At 35.9% G+C, this 18,304-nt stretch overlaps 1 protein-coding gene across 1 annotated transcript; it reads left to right on the top strand.

Annotated features, from left to right (window-relative positions):
* The first annotated feature begins 5,078 nt into the window (after positions 1–5,078).
* Positions 5,079–17,091, top strand: LOC135225885 (COP9 signalosome complex subunit 5-like). Its single transcript, XM_064265457.1, has 7 exons — positions 5,079–5,229; positions 8,880–9,063; positions 12,491–12,575; positions 13,049–13,198; positions 14,630–14,824; positions 15,255–15,452; positions 16,527–17,091. Exons 2-7 carry the CDS (start codon positions 8,891–8,893, stop codon positions 16,803–16,805), a joined length of 1,080 nt encoding a protein of 359 aa, XP_064121527.1. The 5' UTR covers positions 5,079–5,229; positions 8,880–8,890; the 3' UTR covers positions 16,806–17,091.
* Positions 17,092–18,304: the final 1,213 nt, after the last annotated feature.

Here is an 18,304-nt window from a genome sequence, read left to right as displayed (position 1 = left end):
TATGCCATAAGGGTATGATGGGTAAAGTTGAGTTATATGCCTTCATTTGCTGAAAAACTTGTCAACATTATCTGCTGACAGTCAAATGTATGCATTTACTGGAACTTTTTTCCAAAATACGTGGCAACACAAACAACTGCCAAGTAAAGTCAGGTAACAGATAAGACAGTACAGCACTCAGTAGTGTTAAAACCATACAGTTGGCGTCATTAGCAAAATCTGGTAAGACTAGTAGGCACTGGAATCTTTATCTCGTTTTGCTCATGTAGGACTGTTATTGCAATGGAAAGAATTTAAAGTAAGTAACAGATGCCAAACAGCTGAGTCACTGAGTCTAAGGAAAAAGTGAGAAAAGTCTAAGGAATGACTTCAGAAATTAGTACAGTAGCTACATATTGAAGAGTGATGCGTCAAAAGATGTTGACTTATCAATTGGATGACCTGGGATATGTCCAGATATTGCTGGTGACAATAGGAGTAATAATACTTACAGGCTGCCTGTATCTGACCTCTGAAGATACACATTCAATAACTATACAGTGTGCTGAATGACATCACAGGTGCCAGCGCTTGGCCTTTGGCGTAAATCGTGTATTCTCTATACGTACATGCAATGTTACTGAAGATGCCCTTTCCAAGTTCTAAAACCTATGCCCATTGCTATCTTGACTTGTACATAATGGATTTCTGAGGGTTGTCATGAAGTTACTGATACATTTTCTGAAGTTCACTCTCGGCGTGGTTCGGAAGTCACATAAAGCCGTTGGTCCCGTTGCTGAATAGCCACTGGTTCCTTGTAACATAAAAACACCATGCAAACAAACAAACGATAAAAAAATGAAAATCCAAAACACATGTACGCTGAGCAGTGGCAAATTTAAGGGGAGGGGAGCACCTTGTTATGTGACTCCCCATGTATGTGAATAATAGAACATTTTCTTTCGATAAATCATTATAAATAGCAAAATTTTGCTTAGTTAATGATCATTTCAACAAGAACAACTGTACAACAACAACTACGTACTACTGTGTGTATATGTATAGAAGTGTGTGTGTGTAAAATATTGATAGATATTTACCATGTGTGTGTGTGCATATTACTTCTATATACGTACTACTATAATGATAATCCTAGGTGTCTCAGCCCCCATCCGTGAAAGATTTCTAGATCCTCCACTAACACTGACTCAGTTCATGAAGTGATCACCTGTGTCATTTGATTTTCCCTCAGATCATTTTGACAGTGGCATTATTGCTGCATAAGTTCAACAGTTCCTGAAATGTTTTTAGAATTTAGATTGCATACAAAGAAAAGTTCCATTGACGAAATTTGCCCGTAGTGTTGATGTTATTTTCCTAAGCATCATGCAGTTGACAACCTCCGATTTTTTTATTTTAGTTTTTTTTTTATCTTAAAATCTTGACATCAAATCGAATTGACTACCTCTGATTTTTTTTTTATCGTAAAGTTCATATTGTTAAAATCTTGACGTCAAATCGATTTGATGTCAGCGTCATTAAAAATCAGTCATGCTATTCATGACCAAGCTAGTCAAGAAACATTTAGTAAACTAGGAAAAGATAGATTTTGTCTGCATTATAATGTGTGTGTGGGTGTGCTCAAGTTCTCAAGGAAAACTGAATTGGGTACTGATGATTTGTTGCTGTTGTTTTAGATTTAGCTGGCCTTATGCCAGCACAGGCTCTTGCTCTTAGAGCAGCCTGTAATGATTTATTATGCTGTTGTTTGAGATTAAGCTGGCCTTATGCCAGCACGGGCTCTTGCTCATAGAACAGCCCGTAATGATTTATTACCGGGGCATGCGATATAATACATTGCAGAATGCAAACGGAAACAGGGTGCCCGACCCCCCCACCCCCGGGGTCCGCAACTCACACAGATAGAGAAGACTCTCCTACGGGCTGCTCTATGAACAAGAGCCCGTGCTGGCATAAGGCCAGCTTAATGTCAAACAGCGATAGAAAAGAATTTGTTTTTCATAGTAGTCAATAAAATGGTAATACCAAAGGACATAATCGACATGTATTGATGAATTATATATCGGCGAAAAGACCAGAAAATTCTACATACAAGCATATGCTTAAACATGTGATTTTTGCTGCTTAGCTAGATGAGATACAAGATTGTGATTAGTGGGTAACGGTCTTGATCGACACAGGTCTTTACATTCTAGATGAGATACAAGCATCGTGATCAGTGCATGGGTACAGAGGGTTTTTACAAGTACTCCCCCCCCCCCCCCCCCCCCCCCCCCCCCCCCCCCCCCCCCCCCCCACCAAGACAGTTATTAATGATTAATAGTGAAAAATTAAATAATGTATAATTAATAATCAATAATTAGAATATTTGAACAGTTATTACGATATCTTTTTGGTATCAGGAGGCGTCATCGAGCTCTTGATATTTGAGGTTTGGGCCTGGGGTTTGGTCTCGACTGTTGGGTCGTCCGGCCGCCGGCGGGCCTACCGGGAATGCAGGATATGCTGCTAGGATGTCGTCTTTCGTCCGGCCCCTGGGACTTACAACCAGGTCTTACTGAACGTCTGTTCCTTCGCTTGACGTCTTATTTTGTGGAGGAATTCTCTGAAGTCTGCCAGTCTCCTCCCGGGTTTCATTATCCATCAGGAAATTAAGCTAGCATTAATCTGTCGACGGATACCCAGTTTTCCTGCCCGTGTATATGTCGACGAGGCAGGCCTTGGAGTTTCTTGTGATGACACGGTATGGGGCGGGCCTCTGTATCAGACTGTATGGTCTGGACATGGGTGGGCGGCGGGCGCCGTCCCTCAGGAAGGCGTGCGCTGGATTGTAGGCCTTCTGGTGTGTAATGTGTTTTTTAGCAGTCAATAAAACGGTAATAACAAATGACAATGGACATATATTAATGAATTATATATCGGCGGAAAGGTAAGGAAATTATACATACAAACATATACATGTGATTTTCGCTGCTTAGCTAGATAAGATACAAGATTATGATTAGTGGGTAACGAAGGTCTTGACACGTCTTTACAATCGGGATGAGATACAAGATCGTGATCAGTGGATAAGGGAGGTATTTACTTTACGACGGTTAAAACGAAAAGGCATTTGAACTACTCTGCACAAAATTGTTTAAAAAAATCCTTGCAGATGAGCTGTAAACAAAATAATCTAGACATTTGAAAAAACTTTTAGATAAGCATGTATTTTTTATTCCCTTACAGTTTTTACGCTGATGCATCGACTTCGTGAGGAACACCAAGGTCTTTAGACCTTGAGGAACACTATATTATACATCGATCTCGTTAGCCTGGCATCCTGGAATAAATATGCAGTAATATAAAATTCATCATTTGTCGTATAAATGACATCGATCTTACATTTTGTAAGCTTAAGCTAACTTCAACTATTGCAGAAACATAGTGTATGATGGGCCTACCACAACTTAAACGTGACTTGCGAAACATGTTTTTTGTAGGTATAGGAACAGACCATAATTCATTCGTTCATTCGGTAGGTTTTATGGACAGCCTTCCACAAGCATATGATTCCCCTCTGGCGGGCCCCTTGTACCTACGTTTTCTTAATAAGCTGCTTCTTATATTTTATCGTCTTTTAGTGTTTTCTCATCGTCGTAGCTCCTGCAGAATAGGAGGGTCGATCTTTAGTTTTTTTTTTTTGTTTATTTGCTTTCTACTTGCATGATCTTCACTTCAGGAAGTATTTTGTTGTATAGACAATTGGTGCGCAATGTTCAAAATGCTCTCTCACCTGGCTTACAATTTTTTCTAGGTTCAAATAGTCTATATGCTTCACTTGCATGTCTAATTACAATATTCATTTCAGGTCTAAAGAAACTTAGGCAGTTTCATAGATAGTATGCTGGTCCCGCATATTTAATGCTTTAAAGACTGTTAGGAAGTATTTTGTATTCTATTCTTGCTTTTACTGAGAGCCAATGTAGCTCGATTAGTACCTGGGTTATATTCTGTCACGGTAACGCAATCCTTTTATTAATCTGGCAGCTCTATTTTGTACTCCTTGCAATTTTCTTAGTAGGTAGTTAGGAAGACTATAGTATATAACGTTGCAAGCATAGAGAGTATTTGGTTACAAATTACTGTTTTCAGAGTATTTCCTTTTAAATATTTTCTGGTAAATGCAATGTTATTTTACAGGTTTTTACAATACGCAATATATGATTTTTTGTCGATATTCTATAAGTTTCTCATTGCCGCTACAATGTTTATGGATGACAAGCCAAAAGTTAATCATCAGCATACAGTTTATAACTAACCTTGTGCTTGTTTAGGATTCTAGATAATTCAGTTGTGTAAATGCCAAATAGTGGACCCAGGACGCTACCTTGGGGCATGCACTCCTCTAGTTAGGCATTTCTTTTCTGATTTCATATTAGGTAACCACCGTAACCTTCCTGTTTTCTAAATAGCTTTTGGATCAAGTAAAGATAAGCATTTCCTAACCAAAAGGAGTATCTGAATAAGCTGCTCATTTATAAACAAATTATTTTATTCGTCATTCCTAACTTAATGATAAATTCCTGATTTTCACTTCATCTCTGTAAAGAGTGCTTGTCTTTTCTTGCTCATATTAGGGCGTGCTTCGCTTTGTTTGTCACTTATGAGAGTTCTTACCTTTATTTGATCCTAAGTTCCGTTCGGGTAATAGTTTCATCTTATAAATTTTAATTTTTGTATTTTTTAAATTTAAAATTCTCTTGGACTGAGAGTCATTACACTGTAACGCCGCTCGAACATTTCGTTGTAAAGTCCCCAAGTAAAAGGGGGTACATTAATAAACTGCTTATTTATAAACAAATAATTTGATCATTCCTTACTTGACGAATAATAAAGGATATTTAATTTCCCTTCGCCTTTTTTCAGAATGCTCGTACTTAACTGGTCATATCAGTGTGTGGTTCTTTTAATTTGTTTCTTATGAGACTAATAGCCACCTAAGTATTCTTAGCTTTATTCGATCTTACATTGACTTTGAATTATAGTAATTTAATATGGTTATTATTATTTAATTTTTTTTTCATATTCATTTTATAGTCTTTTGAACTGAGAATTACTACCATATGACGCCGCTCGAGCATTCTGTTATGATGACAAGTAGGTCTTGAAGAGCCTCTGGTTAAGAACGAAGGTCTCATTGTTGGTGACATTGTTGTTGGTGACTTTTGCAAATAAAATAAAAGAAGGGTAAGTGTCAAGTGAGGAGCGCCTTCAAGGGATAATCAACGATTTTAGAGTGAACAAGAATAGGGAGCCCATTACATTGTATAGTCTTGTAGCCTACTGTGCCTTTGACGATGCCGACCGATAGGCTAGCTCATTTAGCTTCACCTGTTTAGCCTAACCTTCCGTGGTATAGGCTAGCTAGCCTATTGCTAGAGTAGCTAGGAAGGCTAGTTATTTTAACCATGACTAACGTAGGCAATATATAGTGGTGTTTATATAATAGAGACAGGCGAGATAGGTATTTTCGTTTACAGAGGTAGCGTAATGAGAATTTTACCAACTTTTGGTTTTGTAGCTACTAGGTAGGTAGGTAGGTAGGTAGGTATTTCCATTCATCTCTTTAGCTACTACCTACCTACTAGCCTAGTTATATAGGCTAGGGGAAACAACAGACTGGACTAGCTGATCCAGTTTTCACCGCGTGTGGATCCACCCTCCGAAAAAGTACTTTAACATGTCCTGACACTGGAGATAGCCTACTAGTCACCAGTCATGAGTCATTGGTGGTGAGAGTAACAGCTTGAGACCTCTACTACTATCCTTTCAAAGTAAGTATTTTCTCCAAAGTTAGAAATTAAGGTCATATTTTGAGATTAAACAGAAGTTAATGAAAGTCGAGCCATGCACAGTTCAAACATACCTCCATAACGCTTTCGAAATTTTTACTTATAAACAATATAGAAGATTGACGCCATCTCGATGTTTGCGGAGTTGCTTGTGTCAATAAACTTTCCATTCAATGTGCTAAATCCGCACACCACCTGTACCCATAGATGCTGGGGCACTTTATTCACAACAATCGTCAACAATGACAACGGCCGTGAGGGATCCAAGGAAACTGATGCTATTTCAGTAGAAAGAAGAAGAAGCGTGCACTAGATAATTATTTAAATAAATAGTTAAACAGCAGTATAAGGTCATGAATTTCATAAATTTTTTACATATTCATCATTATAAATATTGTTTGTTGAAAATGTAAATAGGTTCCTGACTCAAATATAGGCTAAAATATTTTGCTGTGAACATTACCTACGGCGTTGTTCGCGCTCTTCTATTTGTTTATCAGTGTTGCCAATTGGTATGTGTTTACCCTCCAAACTGGGTATAAGACTTACACAAAACCGGGGAAATAAGTGAAATTAGCATATATTTGTAGTATATATACATAGGTATTAGAGCAATTTTATCATTATTGCCTTACTATGACAACTAGAATTCATGGAAACAGTTTGTAAATGCATCGGCGTATGCGTGAAGCTCCACTAAATTGGCAACGATGACATTTTGCCGTCGTCTGCTCATATCTACTTTAGAAATATCTGTAATTTTTGGGGGTTAATTTGGTTGCAAAAAAGGGATAATAGACATGAATTAAAGTAAACATTTTGAAGTAACAAAGTAAAGTTAAACTAATAATGAGAAAAGTAAACAGTTGAGGATATAAAGCTTAGCACCTCATAAAGAGTGTGGTTGTGTGCTGCCCACAGCTGTTTGTGGATTGAGCCCTTAGGAACCAGGAACAGCAATGTAGTTCAAGTGCAATTTGGAGTGAATTAAGACCTAAATGTGTATAATTACAATCAAATAAGCACTGTGGAGTTTCAGTTGTGATGGCAGTAAGGATAAAACCACTGCTTACAAGGTAAAAATGAATTTCAGTTCAAACCATGACCCTGGGAATAAGAAGTTTCATACTTTCACTAATATAGACAACAAAATGTTATTTTGTTCTGCTGATTACAACTGTAATCTTGAGTAAGATCAATAAACATTACATAATATACACTAACATTGTTCAAATGAGTTCTGGGAAGGCTTGGAAAGATGCTGGATCCTTTATGGTTAGGAACGGCACCTCAGTCGATGGACGCCATATTGGATTTAAAAACTGCCTAGAAAACATATTTTACGAAGGCCTTGCATGCCTATTTTAGTTCGTGTGGTGCTTTCATATATCACATTATGTTGACGAAACTTCAATCTTTTGAATGGTATGCTTAAAGATGTAATTGTATTCTTGTTTCACCAATTAAATATAGAGTGAATAAGGCTGATCCACCTGATGACGATGGATCCACTGCTGTGTTTCCCCCTATACCTACCTACCTATGTTTTACCATCTTCTTGGTTTCGTTTTTTACCTTGGATATCCATGAGTATAATTTTTTTGCTTGAATGTAGAAAATGGTTAGCCTATGTAATTATAGTATTACAGATGAGATGATTTAAGAAATTAAGAGATAGGTACCTACAATGGGGAGGTAGACCTAGGTAATAACTCCGAGTCAGGTATTTCTTTGAAAATTACATTTTCATATAGTATTTGGGTTGCTTATTAAGAATTTACCATGATTTTTAGGTGGTCAAGGGTAATTAACCCCCAGAGGTTAGTACTAAACACGGCAAAATACGTATGACACCCCAATCCCTAGTGGCTGTCGCATTTGCAGGAACGTTCCTTGCAGTCCGTGCGGAACTATTGCCTAGAATTACCATGGAGAGTTTACCATTTGTTTTTACATTCATCCCTGGTAGCTATTAAAGTATGCAAATCTTATGGCAAAGATTTAAAATTTAGTTACTATGCATGTTAGGCTTATTTATGTGGTTCGTAGCTGCTGACAAGCAGATCATAGACATATTTAAATAGGGAAGGACCATAACTTATTTTTGTAACATGAATTATATTGGCCTTGTATACCTGGTTGATTAGGCTTTGTAAGTTTTCTTTGGGTATGACCATTTTACATCAGTTTTGACAATTCACCATCTAACTGGTCATGCAAACATCTCTCAATGGATACATACCTAATAGATGAGTCTCTGGTATTATGGGTACATTAGGCTATATATATGAGCCTCAGGTATTGCTGACAAGTAAATATGTACAGTATATCAGGCATGAAATGCCTCATAGCGATAATCTTGATCCTGATAGTAACTGAACTACGTCAATCTTTTTTATAAACTATCTTTTGCATATGCGCTCAACATGTTTCACACAGCTCGGAAATTGCTGCCTTTCTAAAATGTGTTTGGGTGCTTTGTCTTGAGTATTCTTGAAATAAGTTGTTTTAATTGGTGTGAAAGGTAGCTATAGTAGATTCACATCAACCGTGCATTTGATGTCTAGGCCAGTCCCTTACTACGCTCCTGATTGGCTGTTGATAAGCCAATCACGGGTGGAAGCTCTCAGTCTCTCTCGAGAGTTCACATAGGCAGGATGTATGTTCCACTTCTCCTGAAAGACATATCCTTTAGGAAAAGTGGAACACAGATCCTACCCATGTGAACTCATGAGAGAGACTGAGTTTCCAGCTCTATAGTATGTTTAGTCATTTTCTTCCCCTTCCTCCAGAGTATTATGAAACTTAGGTTTTTTTACTCCGCTGTTTAAGCTGATGTGTGCATAGCTTGCTGTTTTACAAATTTCAGTATCATTTAAGATTTTCTATATGCATCATATTTTGTATAACAATGTGTGTAACAAATTGTTCATGTTTGTTTTGTGTTTTACAAAAGGATTGTGATTTTCTGTGAAAGGGAATGCCTGACAGCAGTATTATAAAACTGATAGGTTTTTGCCATTAGTAATGATTTCATTTCCTTAGGTTACCCAAACATGGCATCTTCAAGTACTGGTGAGAGCACCAGTAAGATGAGTCAGTCTCAGGTGGCTCAGAGAATGTGGGAGATGGCTAACAACATGGTCTATGTTAGCTCTGCAGATGAAATTTACCAGTATGACCGAAAAGAACAACAAGATATTCTTCATGCCAAACCTTGGGAGAAAGAGTATGTATAATTTTGGAAAAATAAGATTTTTACTATTACAATATTAATTTGCGGATATTTTTCTCATCATCTTCCTTCCAGTAGGGATGACCCCAGAAGGTGTTTATAATGAGTTAGGTTGTCTGCCTTTACGTTGTGTCCTTGCAGATGGCCATGGCTGTTATACTGAATGTCTGTGGCATCTACTGTTTCTTAGCAGTCATCATATCAATAATGACCAAAGTCAGCTTTGCACAAGTGCTGATTTGACTACCTGTAGTGTAGTAAACAAGTTACCCCTCGCATCTGTAACTATGCAGTACTGTATAGTAATTGTATTTTCTGTTAATTGTAAAATGGGCAAAATTTTTTCAGTGCTCTTACTACAATTCCAGATTGCTGTAGGCAGTCCCCGGCTTACGACGGGTTCGGCTTACAACGTTCCGAGGTTACAATGCTTTTCAATTACATTCATCATGAATTATTTCCAGGTTTATGATGCATGTTCCAGGGTTACACCCCTGACCTGACAGAAGAAATAAAGACTCCAAAAATGCAAAATAATCAATATATTTGAAGTTTTTTTGTGAAAAATGCAATGAAAATGCAGTTTACACAGTTTTTAATACACCCAAAGCATTAAAAGTAAGGTTTTCTTAGGATTTTTGACGATGTTCCGGCTTACGATGATTTTCGACTTACGACGCATCTCAAGAACGGAACCCCCGTCATAAGCTGGGGACTGCCTGTACTTAGTTCAGCAAAATGTACTTGCTGTTATCATTTTTTTTGTGTTGTTGCAAAAACCATATACTACTACTATATGTACGTATATGTAATTGATCATAACCCTAACAGTATACAATATTAAAAGCAAATGTTTATAGGCAGGGTAGATAAATCCTAATGCAACTGTTAGCTACTGATATGAGTGAAAGAATTTCAACTGGGTTTTCATGTAGGTCAGTCCATGTCCAAAATTTCTGATTCAAACTACCTCATTATCGATGGTAACAAATATCAGGTTAAACTATTTATTTAGTGATGATAATAGTAATATAACATCTAGTGTGTTAGTACTCTTTATGTTGTATCCTTCTCAAGTTTGCCATTCAGTCTCCATTGGCTTATTCATGTAACTCAAAGCCTGTCACATTCATGCTCTCATGTTTTATAGATTATATCGTCGTTTGATGAATGATAGCAGTATTTGCGATCTAATTCTTTATCTATGAGTTAATTCAGTAAAAACTAACTACTGTATTGTTTGCCAAAAGTTTGTAGTCCCTTTTGTGTACGTGTTCTATATGGATGTATGAAAGACGTGTGGAACCTTGTAGTATAAGGAGAGTAGTAGTTGGATTGGGAAGGATTGGATCTGTGTAAGATCTATTGTAAGATGGTTACAGTTTGGCAGAGTTGAATTTTATTTGGAAGGCTGCCATTCATTAATGGGCTTGCAGTTAAAGGCTCAAGAATGTTCATTTCTTTCCTATGATAGCCACTGGATGGAAACGTCATGTCACGGCTGAATACTATTTGCAGTGGATGCCCTTCAGTCTATAACATGAGTTGAATGCTTTCACCAACTCTGCAGTTGTCCGCAATAGGTAAAATGAAATTGAGAGAGAGAGAGAGAGAGAGAGGAGAGAGAGAGAGAGAGAGAGAGAGAGAGAGAGAGAGAGAGAGAGCTGGTCATACATACTGTTTGTCTGTGGTACCAACTGTTTATTACTGGTCATCAAATCTATAGTGGCCAAACACAGGTTTGCACAACTACTGATTTAACTACCAGTAGTGGCGCGGACAAGTTACCCCTATTAGCTGCACCTATGCAGTAATGTATAATTGCATTTTCTCCTAACAATAAAGTGGGCAATTTTTTTTTCAGTGCTCTTACTACAGTTCCTGATTGCTTTACTTAGTTCAGCAAAATGTGCTTGCTTTTATGAGTTCTGAGAGGTTGATATGTGTTGGTGCTTACCATATACGTACATATATGTAATTGATCATAATCCTAACTGTATACAATATTGAAAGTAAATGTCTATAGATAGGGTAGACAAATTATATTACAAAATTCATAGCTACTGATATGAGCGAGAAAAATTTTAATTGGGTGTTCATACAGGTCAGGCCATGTCCAAATTTTCAAATTCAAACTACCGGTATTCCATTAATGATGATGATAGATATCTGGTTAAACTATTTAGTAATGGTAATACTATTAACAGCTAGTGAGGTAGTACATACTCTTTATGTTGTATATCCCTCAATTATGTCCCTCATTTGCCATTTAGTCTTAATTTGCCTAATTCATGTAACTCAAAGACTAGCATACTCATGCTTTCATGTTCTTTATATGACATAATTTTTTTAATGAACAATAACAATATTTTTGATCTCCTGATTCTTTACCTATAGATTAACTCAGTTGAAATGAACTCTTGTGTGCCAACACCTGACATGTATGGGCCAAGGCAGTTCCGACTAAGGATTTAGACAGCCTTGGAGAAGCTAGTTAATCCAAACACAGGCCCAGTCAGCCTGAAGCCAACTATTGCAAACTTTGTGAACTCAATACTATGGTGGTTGCAGTCATTCATTGGCTAGTCACAAGTAATCTGGTATAAGCGTTAAAGGTAAAGGGGACTAACTAAGACAAGAACTTGTTGATTTTAGTCACAGTGAAGTAAGACATTTTCTTTAATCAAGATAGCAACTGTCTTGATTAAAAAAAATGGCTTACTTCACTGTGACTTTGTAGTTCCTTTTACTTTGTGTGGATGTATGTTGGACTTGTGGAGGAACCTTGTTGTATAAGAAGAGCAATAGGATTGAGAAGGATGAGATGTGTAGAATCTCTTGTAATAGGGTTACATTTTGCAGGGATCTTCAACTTCAGGTCAGAGGGAGAGATTAATTCTCTGAATTTAATTGGGAAGGCTACCATTCACTATTGGGTTTGGAAGGCTGCTATTCACTAATGGGCTTGCAGTGAAAGGCTGCTCAAGATTGTTCAATTCTTTCCCATACAGATAGCCACTTGACATTTATAAACAAATGGTTTTCAATTGGTATGATACTGAAAGTTTGGGTGGAAATGTCATGTCACAGCTAAAAACTATTTGTAGTAGATGCCTTGAGGCCTTTACCTTCTGTTGAATGCTTTCACCAACTCTCTTGTGGCATTTTGGACTTACAATGTCTTTCCAAAACTGGCAGAAAGCAAATTGAAATTGTTGGGTTGAATGTTTACTGGCTGGGTAAAATTAAACTTGTAATATTTTTAACTCTTAGCGGTTGAAGGTATTTTGCTGTCATTGTCTTTGGTCTTTGTTTTTACACAGTAGTGCATAATAAATATTATAGTTGAGGTGTTTTTCAGTGATTATTGTTAATGTACTGGCTATTAGCAAATTATTTCATCAGTCTTTTCTCATTCCAGCCCTCATTTCTTCAAACAAATTAAGATATCTGCACTGGCACTGCTGAAAATGGTCATGCACGCTCGCTCTGGTGGTACTCTTGAGGTTTGTATCATTTGTAACTTAAAAACTTGCTGTTATTGTGATGAGTATATTATTGTAATGAAAGTAATTTTTCACTTGTATTTTGCCACATGTAATGTAATTGGAGTTCATGGTTGGACATTTAAGTCTGCTTGAACTGTAACATCTGATAAACTATAGACTGAATGCTGGGGTATCAATAACAGTGATGCAGGTTAGCAGCTGCTTTTGCATAAGAAGATAAGCTATTATGCTTATTTCTAGGAATTGTAAAGTATCAAACCATGAAGGCTCTACTTAGATCTAAGATAGTTAGACTGATTATCTTGTACACACATATTATTATTATAAAGGATTAGTTTAGCCAGACCTCTGAGCCTAATAAAGGCTCTTCTTAGGCTGGTTTTCAGGAGTTAATCCTGAAAATGTCCACATATGAAGTAACATATATATTTTGATTAGCAAGGAAGTTTTAATTTTGTTTTCTCCCTAAGGTGATGGGATTGATGCTTGGCAAGGTTGATGGCTCCATGATGATCGTTATGGATTGTTTTGCTCTGCCTGTTGAAGGCACTGAAACTCGTGTAAATGCCCAGGCACAAGCCTATGAATACATGACAGCATATGTGGAAGCTGCTAAGCAGGTGAGTATCCAATCTTTTTCTTACCGAGTGTTTTGGAGAAGTTATGTTTATTCCTTTCATATATATTCCAGAGTGAAAAGAAAAATACTGTAGAGTCAATAGTTATTTCCAGATTATGATTTTATGTAAATTAATTATATACTATGTAGATAATATTTACATAAGGCTGTTTTGACAAATACTTTTCAATTGTACAGCAAATTTTGGGGATTTCCATTATTACCTTTCAGTATTCAGGAATTTTTTCAAGGCTTTATACATACATATCCAGCTTACTTTAAATGAATAGTGAAGGGTTCATTAAAGTACTTATTCATTATTTGTATGCTGGGATTTACTATTTATGGCTGATTTGCAAATGCTATGATAGTTTTTTAACATTGCATTTACTCTAATGGCTGTCACATTGCATTTTATAATCTTGAATCTTCTAATTGTTGCCACTGACATTTCTTATACAAACTTTCAGTGTACAAACTTTCAGATTTAAGCCGCCTTGTTAACAAATCCCAGTAATTTCTTAAATCCTAATCATATTTCAGAAGGTATAGCATGGAGTGACCACTGTTTTGGATGATCAACATTGTTTACATTACTTTCTTTTGTATAGAGGTGTTTGGTGGTCATGCAAATTAAATTTTTACTTATATTATCTTGCTTGGGATTAACTTTCATTATGTGAGATATTAAACATAATAAGGTGATAATGATGTGTGGAAGTATTGAATTTCATGAATTCTCTCTACTTGCAAGATCTTTACAAAGCCTTTCTAATATTTTTTGTACATTGCAAAATTACAAATATAGCTGACATATAAAAAATAAAAACTAAAACAAGCAACAGTCCCTGAGTATATTTGTGGGCAAATATATACAAGACATACAGGGACAGGGAGGGCTAGTACCTTCCCTCATGAAATCTCAAGTCAGACCATTTCTCCCTTGTATCCTGATCTGAGGTGTGAGTGTAGCCATAAGTATTTCCAGAATAATTTATGGCCCATTCAAGAGATCTGATTGTATATTCCCTCAAAATTTGCTCAGATATCATGGCACAAATTAATGATTATCATATGGTACACATGCTTTGCCTCTTATGCCATTTTTGCGCATCATAGGATGTTTGCTGGTACAAAAGGGTTAATGTAGTTAACTGCATTTGTCTTCAGAACCTTTCATCACTTTGCTTCTCTTGTACTTGGCATTTAGGGGTATGTGAAAAAAATAGGTGTATGTCTAGGTGTGTGTTCACATGAAGTAGATTATGACCCACTCTATCAAGTAATTGGTGTGGTGTAGATTCAGGAATGAATATCCTGTTTTTATATCATGGAAACTTAGCACAGCAGAGATTGTGAAAGATTGTGAATTGTAAACTAATTGTTGTACTATTTATTCATGCAAGTGGACATTGTTTACTTTTTCTTGCAGGTGGGAAGACAGGAAAATGTAATTGGTTGGTATCATAGTCATCCTGGATATGGCTGTTGGCTGTCTGGTATTGATGTTTCTACCCAAAATTTAAATCAGAATTACCAAGAGCCTTTTGTAGCTATCGTTATTGATCCCATTCGAACTATTAGTTCTGGCAAAGTAAACATTGGTGCCTTCAGGACTTACCCCAAGGTATGCTTAGTATTTATTGTTTCTTATAATAAAATTTTTACAAGTATATAGTAATTCAGTTAGTTTCCTCTTGTTATGTAGCTGAGAAAAATAAGAACATTTATTTATTGTTTCCAAGATAAGAACGTATCGAATGAATATTTATTAAAATATTACACTTTTATAATTTATTTTAGTGTTTTGTCAGTACAGTAATTTGTTTTTACCGATTTTCATTTATGAAGAGTTGCTTTCAATTAATCTTTTAGTTTTTTGTTTATGTGAATATCTGTATCTTGGTTAATGTGAATATCTTTGTACCCTGTCTAAATGTTTTTAAGTTTAATAATATTCCTCCTCTCATATATACCAGATTTTTTACATGGTCCAAAGCTATGTGACCATATCTGCTCTTATACAGTTGCTAAAGGCTACTTGGTATCGTTAACAGGGCTACAAGCCACCTGATGAAGGACCCTCAGAATATCAAACCATCCCCCTCAACAAAATTGAAGATTTTGGTGTACACTGCAAGCAGTATTATTCCTTGGATATCTCGTACTTTAAGTCTTCGCTTGATAAAAAACTTCTCGACTCCCTTTGGAATAAATATTGGGTGAACACACTTAGCTCTTCCTCTTTAATTACTGTAAGTACTGTTTCAGTATTATTGGTATTATTACAAAGTTATCAGACCTTTTTATTGTAGTAGAAAATTTTCAGCTGGTACCATAGTTTGTACATTTTATGTTATGTTATTATTATTATTATTATTATTATTATTATTATTATTTTATTATTATTATTATTAATTATTATTATTATTATTATTATTGTCATTGTTGTTGTTGTTGTTGTAAGATAGTTAAATTGTATGGACGTTAATTGCCTTCCACTTATTAAAAGTGTATGTTATACATGTAAATGTTGTGGTATTATAATGCTGTGAATGTTTCCTTCTAGTTTTAATTAATTCCAGAAGTTCAGTCTTGAGGGATAATTTTGTTCAGGCCTTGTAATGAATTAGGTTAAAATACATGACCAGTGTCAAGATTTCTTACATGGTCCAAAGTTATGTAACCACTTATGCTCTTATATACTTTCTAAAGGCTACTTGACATCTACAAGAGATTTTTTTGACAGGCTTAGTAGTAAATGTTCAACAATTTGATATTACATGGGAAATTTTGACTGATCCTGAAAGTGGAGGAAGAAGGACAGTTCTTTAGATCACCTTATAGGAGTATATTCTACCATCTTTTACTTAAATACTTTTGAACTACATACATGTAATATTTGAATATTTGGTGTTTGTCATACAAAGGTAATGGAATACAGTATATCTAAAATCTCAACAAATGCTGGAAGTAATAATGAGTTCTGAATGTTCAAGTATTGTTTCACCTAAGGTTTTATAATTTATTTGCTGTCATATGGTATGTAAAATACAAAAAGCAATTAAAAAGTTGAAAAACCAGACTTTTAACTATAAAATTTTGTTTGATAATGTATTTTGCTGTTACAGAACTATAGTTATTAGTTTGGATTATTCCAAAGATCTTGATTGTAAATTGCTTTTCTTCAGTACATAAAACTTTTCTTTAGTACAGAAAAATAGTGGAAACTAAGGCTTCCATGGGTTTGACTTGATGATTTCATTATATAAAGCTGATCACACTTTTGATTCTACATTATTCAGTAATTGCACGTTTTTGTATTTCAGAATGCTGAGTACATGACACGACAGATATTGGATCTAAGCGATAAATTAGAAAATTCTGAGACAGCTCTAGGTCGAGCAGGGCTCTTTGGCCTTGATCCCCAGGAAAAGAAAACAGAAGACAAGCTCAGTAGAGTCACTAGAGACTCTTGTAAAACAACCATTGAAGCTCTTCATGGCCTAATGGCACAGGTTATTAAAGATAGGCTCTTCAATCAAATCCCTCAAGCCTCAGTGCAGACTCAGGAGCCCACTCAATCAACACAGCAGGCTAAAGCATAGTATTCAATCATGATGCCTTATTGTGCTGCTTTTACTTGTGAAGAGTACTTTTGATGTTTTTTCATTACATGTAAGTGACTTTCATATCACACTGTTCATAGAAACTTCGTGATTTTGTAGTTGTCTATAAAATATCACACAAGGCATATAAAGGGTTGATGATTTATTATGATGGATCAAAAATTTTTTTTTTTGTATTTTAAGGAATGAGTCAAGCACTATGCCTTCAAAAATAGTTATCTAATTTTCCTTTTTAAGATTGTCTGAAGAGTAAAATCTCCTGTAAGCCAATTGTTTTATTACATTCAGTAACAGGAAACATTTTTTAATGAACTCAATTCAACAATGTTGCGTTTAATTTTTATTTAGATACAGTTTGGTCCTTCAAAATTTTGTTTTTCTCTGATAATAGTTTTCAATAAATTTTTATGTGTAAAAACTTCACTGGTTGTAGGAGGGGACGTTAGGTAAAAGACTTGTAGTTCAAGCTAGTCTGTACTACTTAGAAACCATGTACAGAATGTGGTACAGTTTACAATGAGGAAGCATATTCGTGTAAGACAACATATTTCTCCTTAGCAGTAAATGTATGACAGAAAAATATCTGCCCCTCCTCCCTCCTTTCTTTTTGCTTGTGGACCATTCAAAGTTGAATGAGAAAAATAGGCAAGACTGTGTAGTAGTATATTACTGCTTTTTTCTCACCAATTACTAATGGTTGATAAGAATTAATTCATTGCCATACATCATATTAACCAGTTCTGCCAAGTAATGCAGTACTGTAACTACAGTTGGAGATCTGATTTCCCATACCCACTGTGTAACATTCATATGAGTCAAGTTTGAAATGAATGTTGAGTTAATACCAGGCTCTACTACTTCAAAGCCACAGTGCAGTTAGTACTAAGTATTATCACGTAAAGCAGTTCTTGCAGAGTTTGGCCAAAGAATTTGCTCATGAGAAAGCTGATAATTGGAGCAAGATAAAGTTGAAGAGCTTTGACAGGTAGGTGGGAACAATTAAAAAGCAAAAAGCAAAAAACTTTCAGCTGTGGCTGAAGGGTTGCTGTAGTGGTCTTGCAAAGGCCATGATAAGCGGTATCTGCCATCAGGTTTAAATGGTACAAAAGTGTAGGGTCTCTTCAACTGTAGCTGAATTGAGCTTTGCCTTTTACCTCTCATTACATTGATAACCTTTGGTGTTGTGGCGCCAGTGTACCGGATGCAATAGTTTTCATCAGTTCCCCTTGATTTCTCACCATGTAGCTGTTCAGTGTCTTGATCATTGCCCTTCTCCAATCTTCACCTTGCAGACCTGAACCAACCAATGATGAATGATTGTTATAAAAACATTTTATGGATACAATATTTGAAAAAAATTTCTGCATAAGAAAACCCAACTGATAGACATAAAAAATATTGTTGCTCGTTCATCCAATCTTCATAAAGAGAGAGAGAAAAAAAAAAGAAAATTTAGTAAAACTCTTCAGGAGTGAGGA

The sequence above is a fragment of the Macrobrachium nipponense genome, chromosome 20, assembly GCF_015104395.2.
Source record: "Macrobrachium nipponense isolate FS-2020 chromosome 20, ASM1510439v2, whole genome shotgun sequence".
Classification (NCBI taxonomy): Eukaryota; Metazoa; Arthropoda; class Malacostraca; order Decapoda; family Palaemonidae; genus Macrobrachium; species Macrobrachium nipponense.
The sequence above is the reverse complement of the archived record's forward strand: the minus strand, read 5'-3'. Positions and strand labels throughout refer to the sequence as shown.

Coding starts and splice junctions, on each gene's coding strand:
- LOC135225885 (XM_064265457.1), top strand. CDS start 8,891: ATGGCATCTTCAAGTACTGGTGAGAGCACCAGTAAGATGAGTCAGTCT. Junction 12,576..13,048: donor GCTCTGGTGGTACTCTTGAG/GTTTGTATCATT, acceptor TTTCTCCCTAAG/GTGATGGGATTGATGCTTGG. Junction 15,453..16,526: donor GCTCTTCCTCTTTAATTACT/GTAAGTACTGTT, acceptor TTTGTATTTCAG/AATGCTGAGTACATGACACG.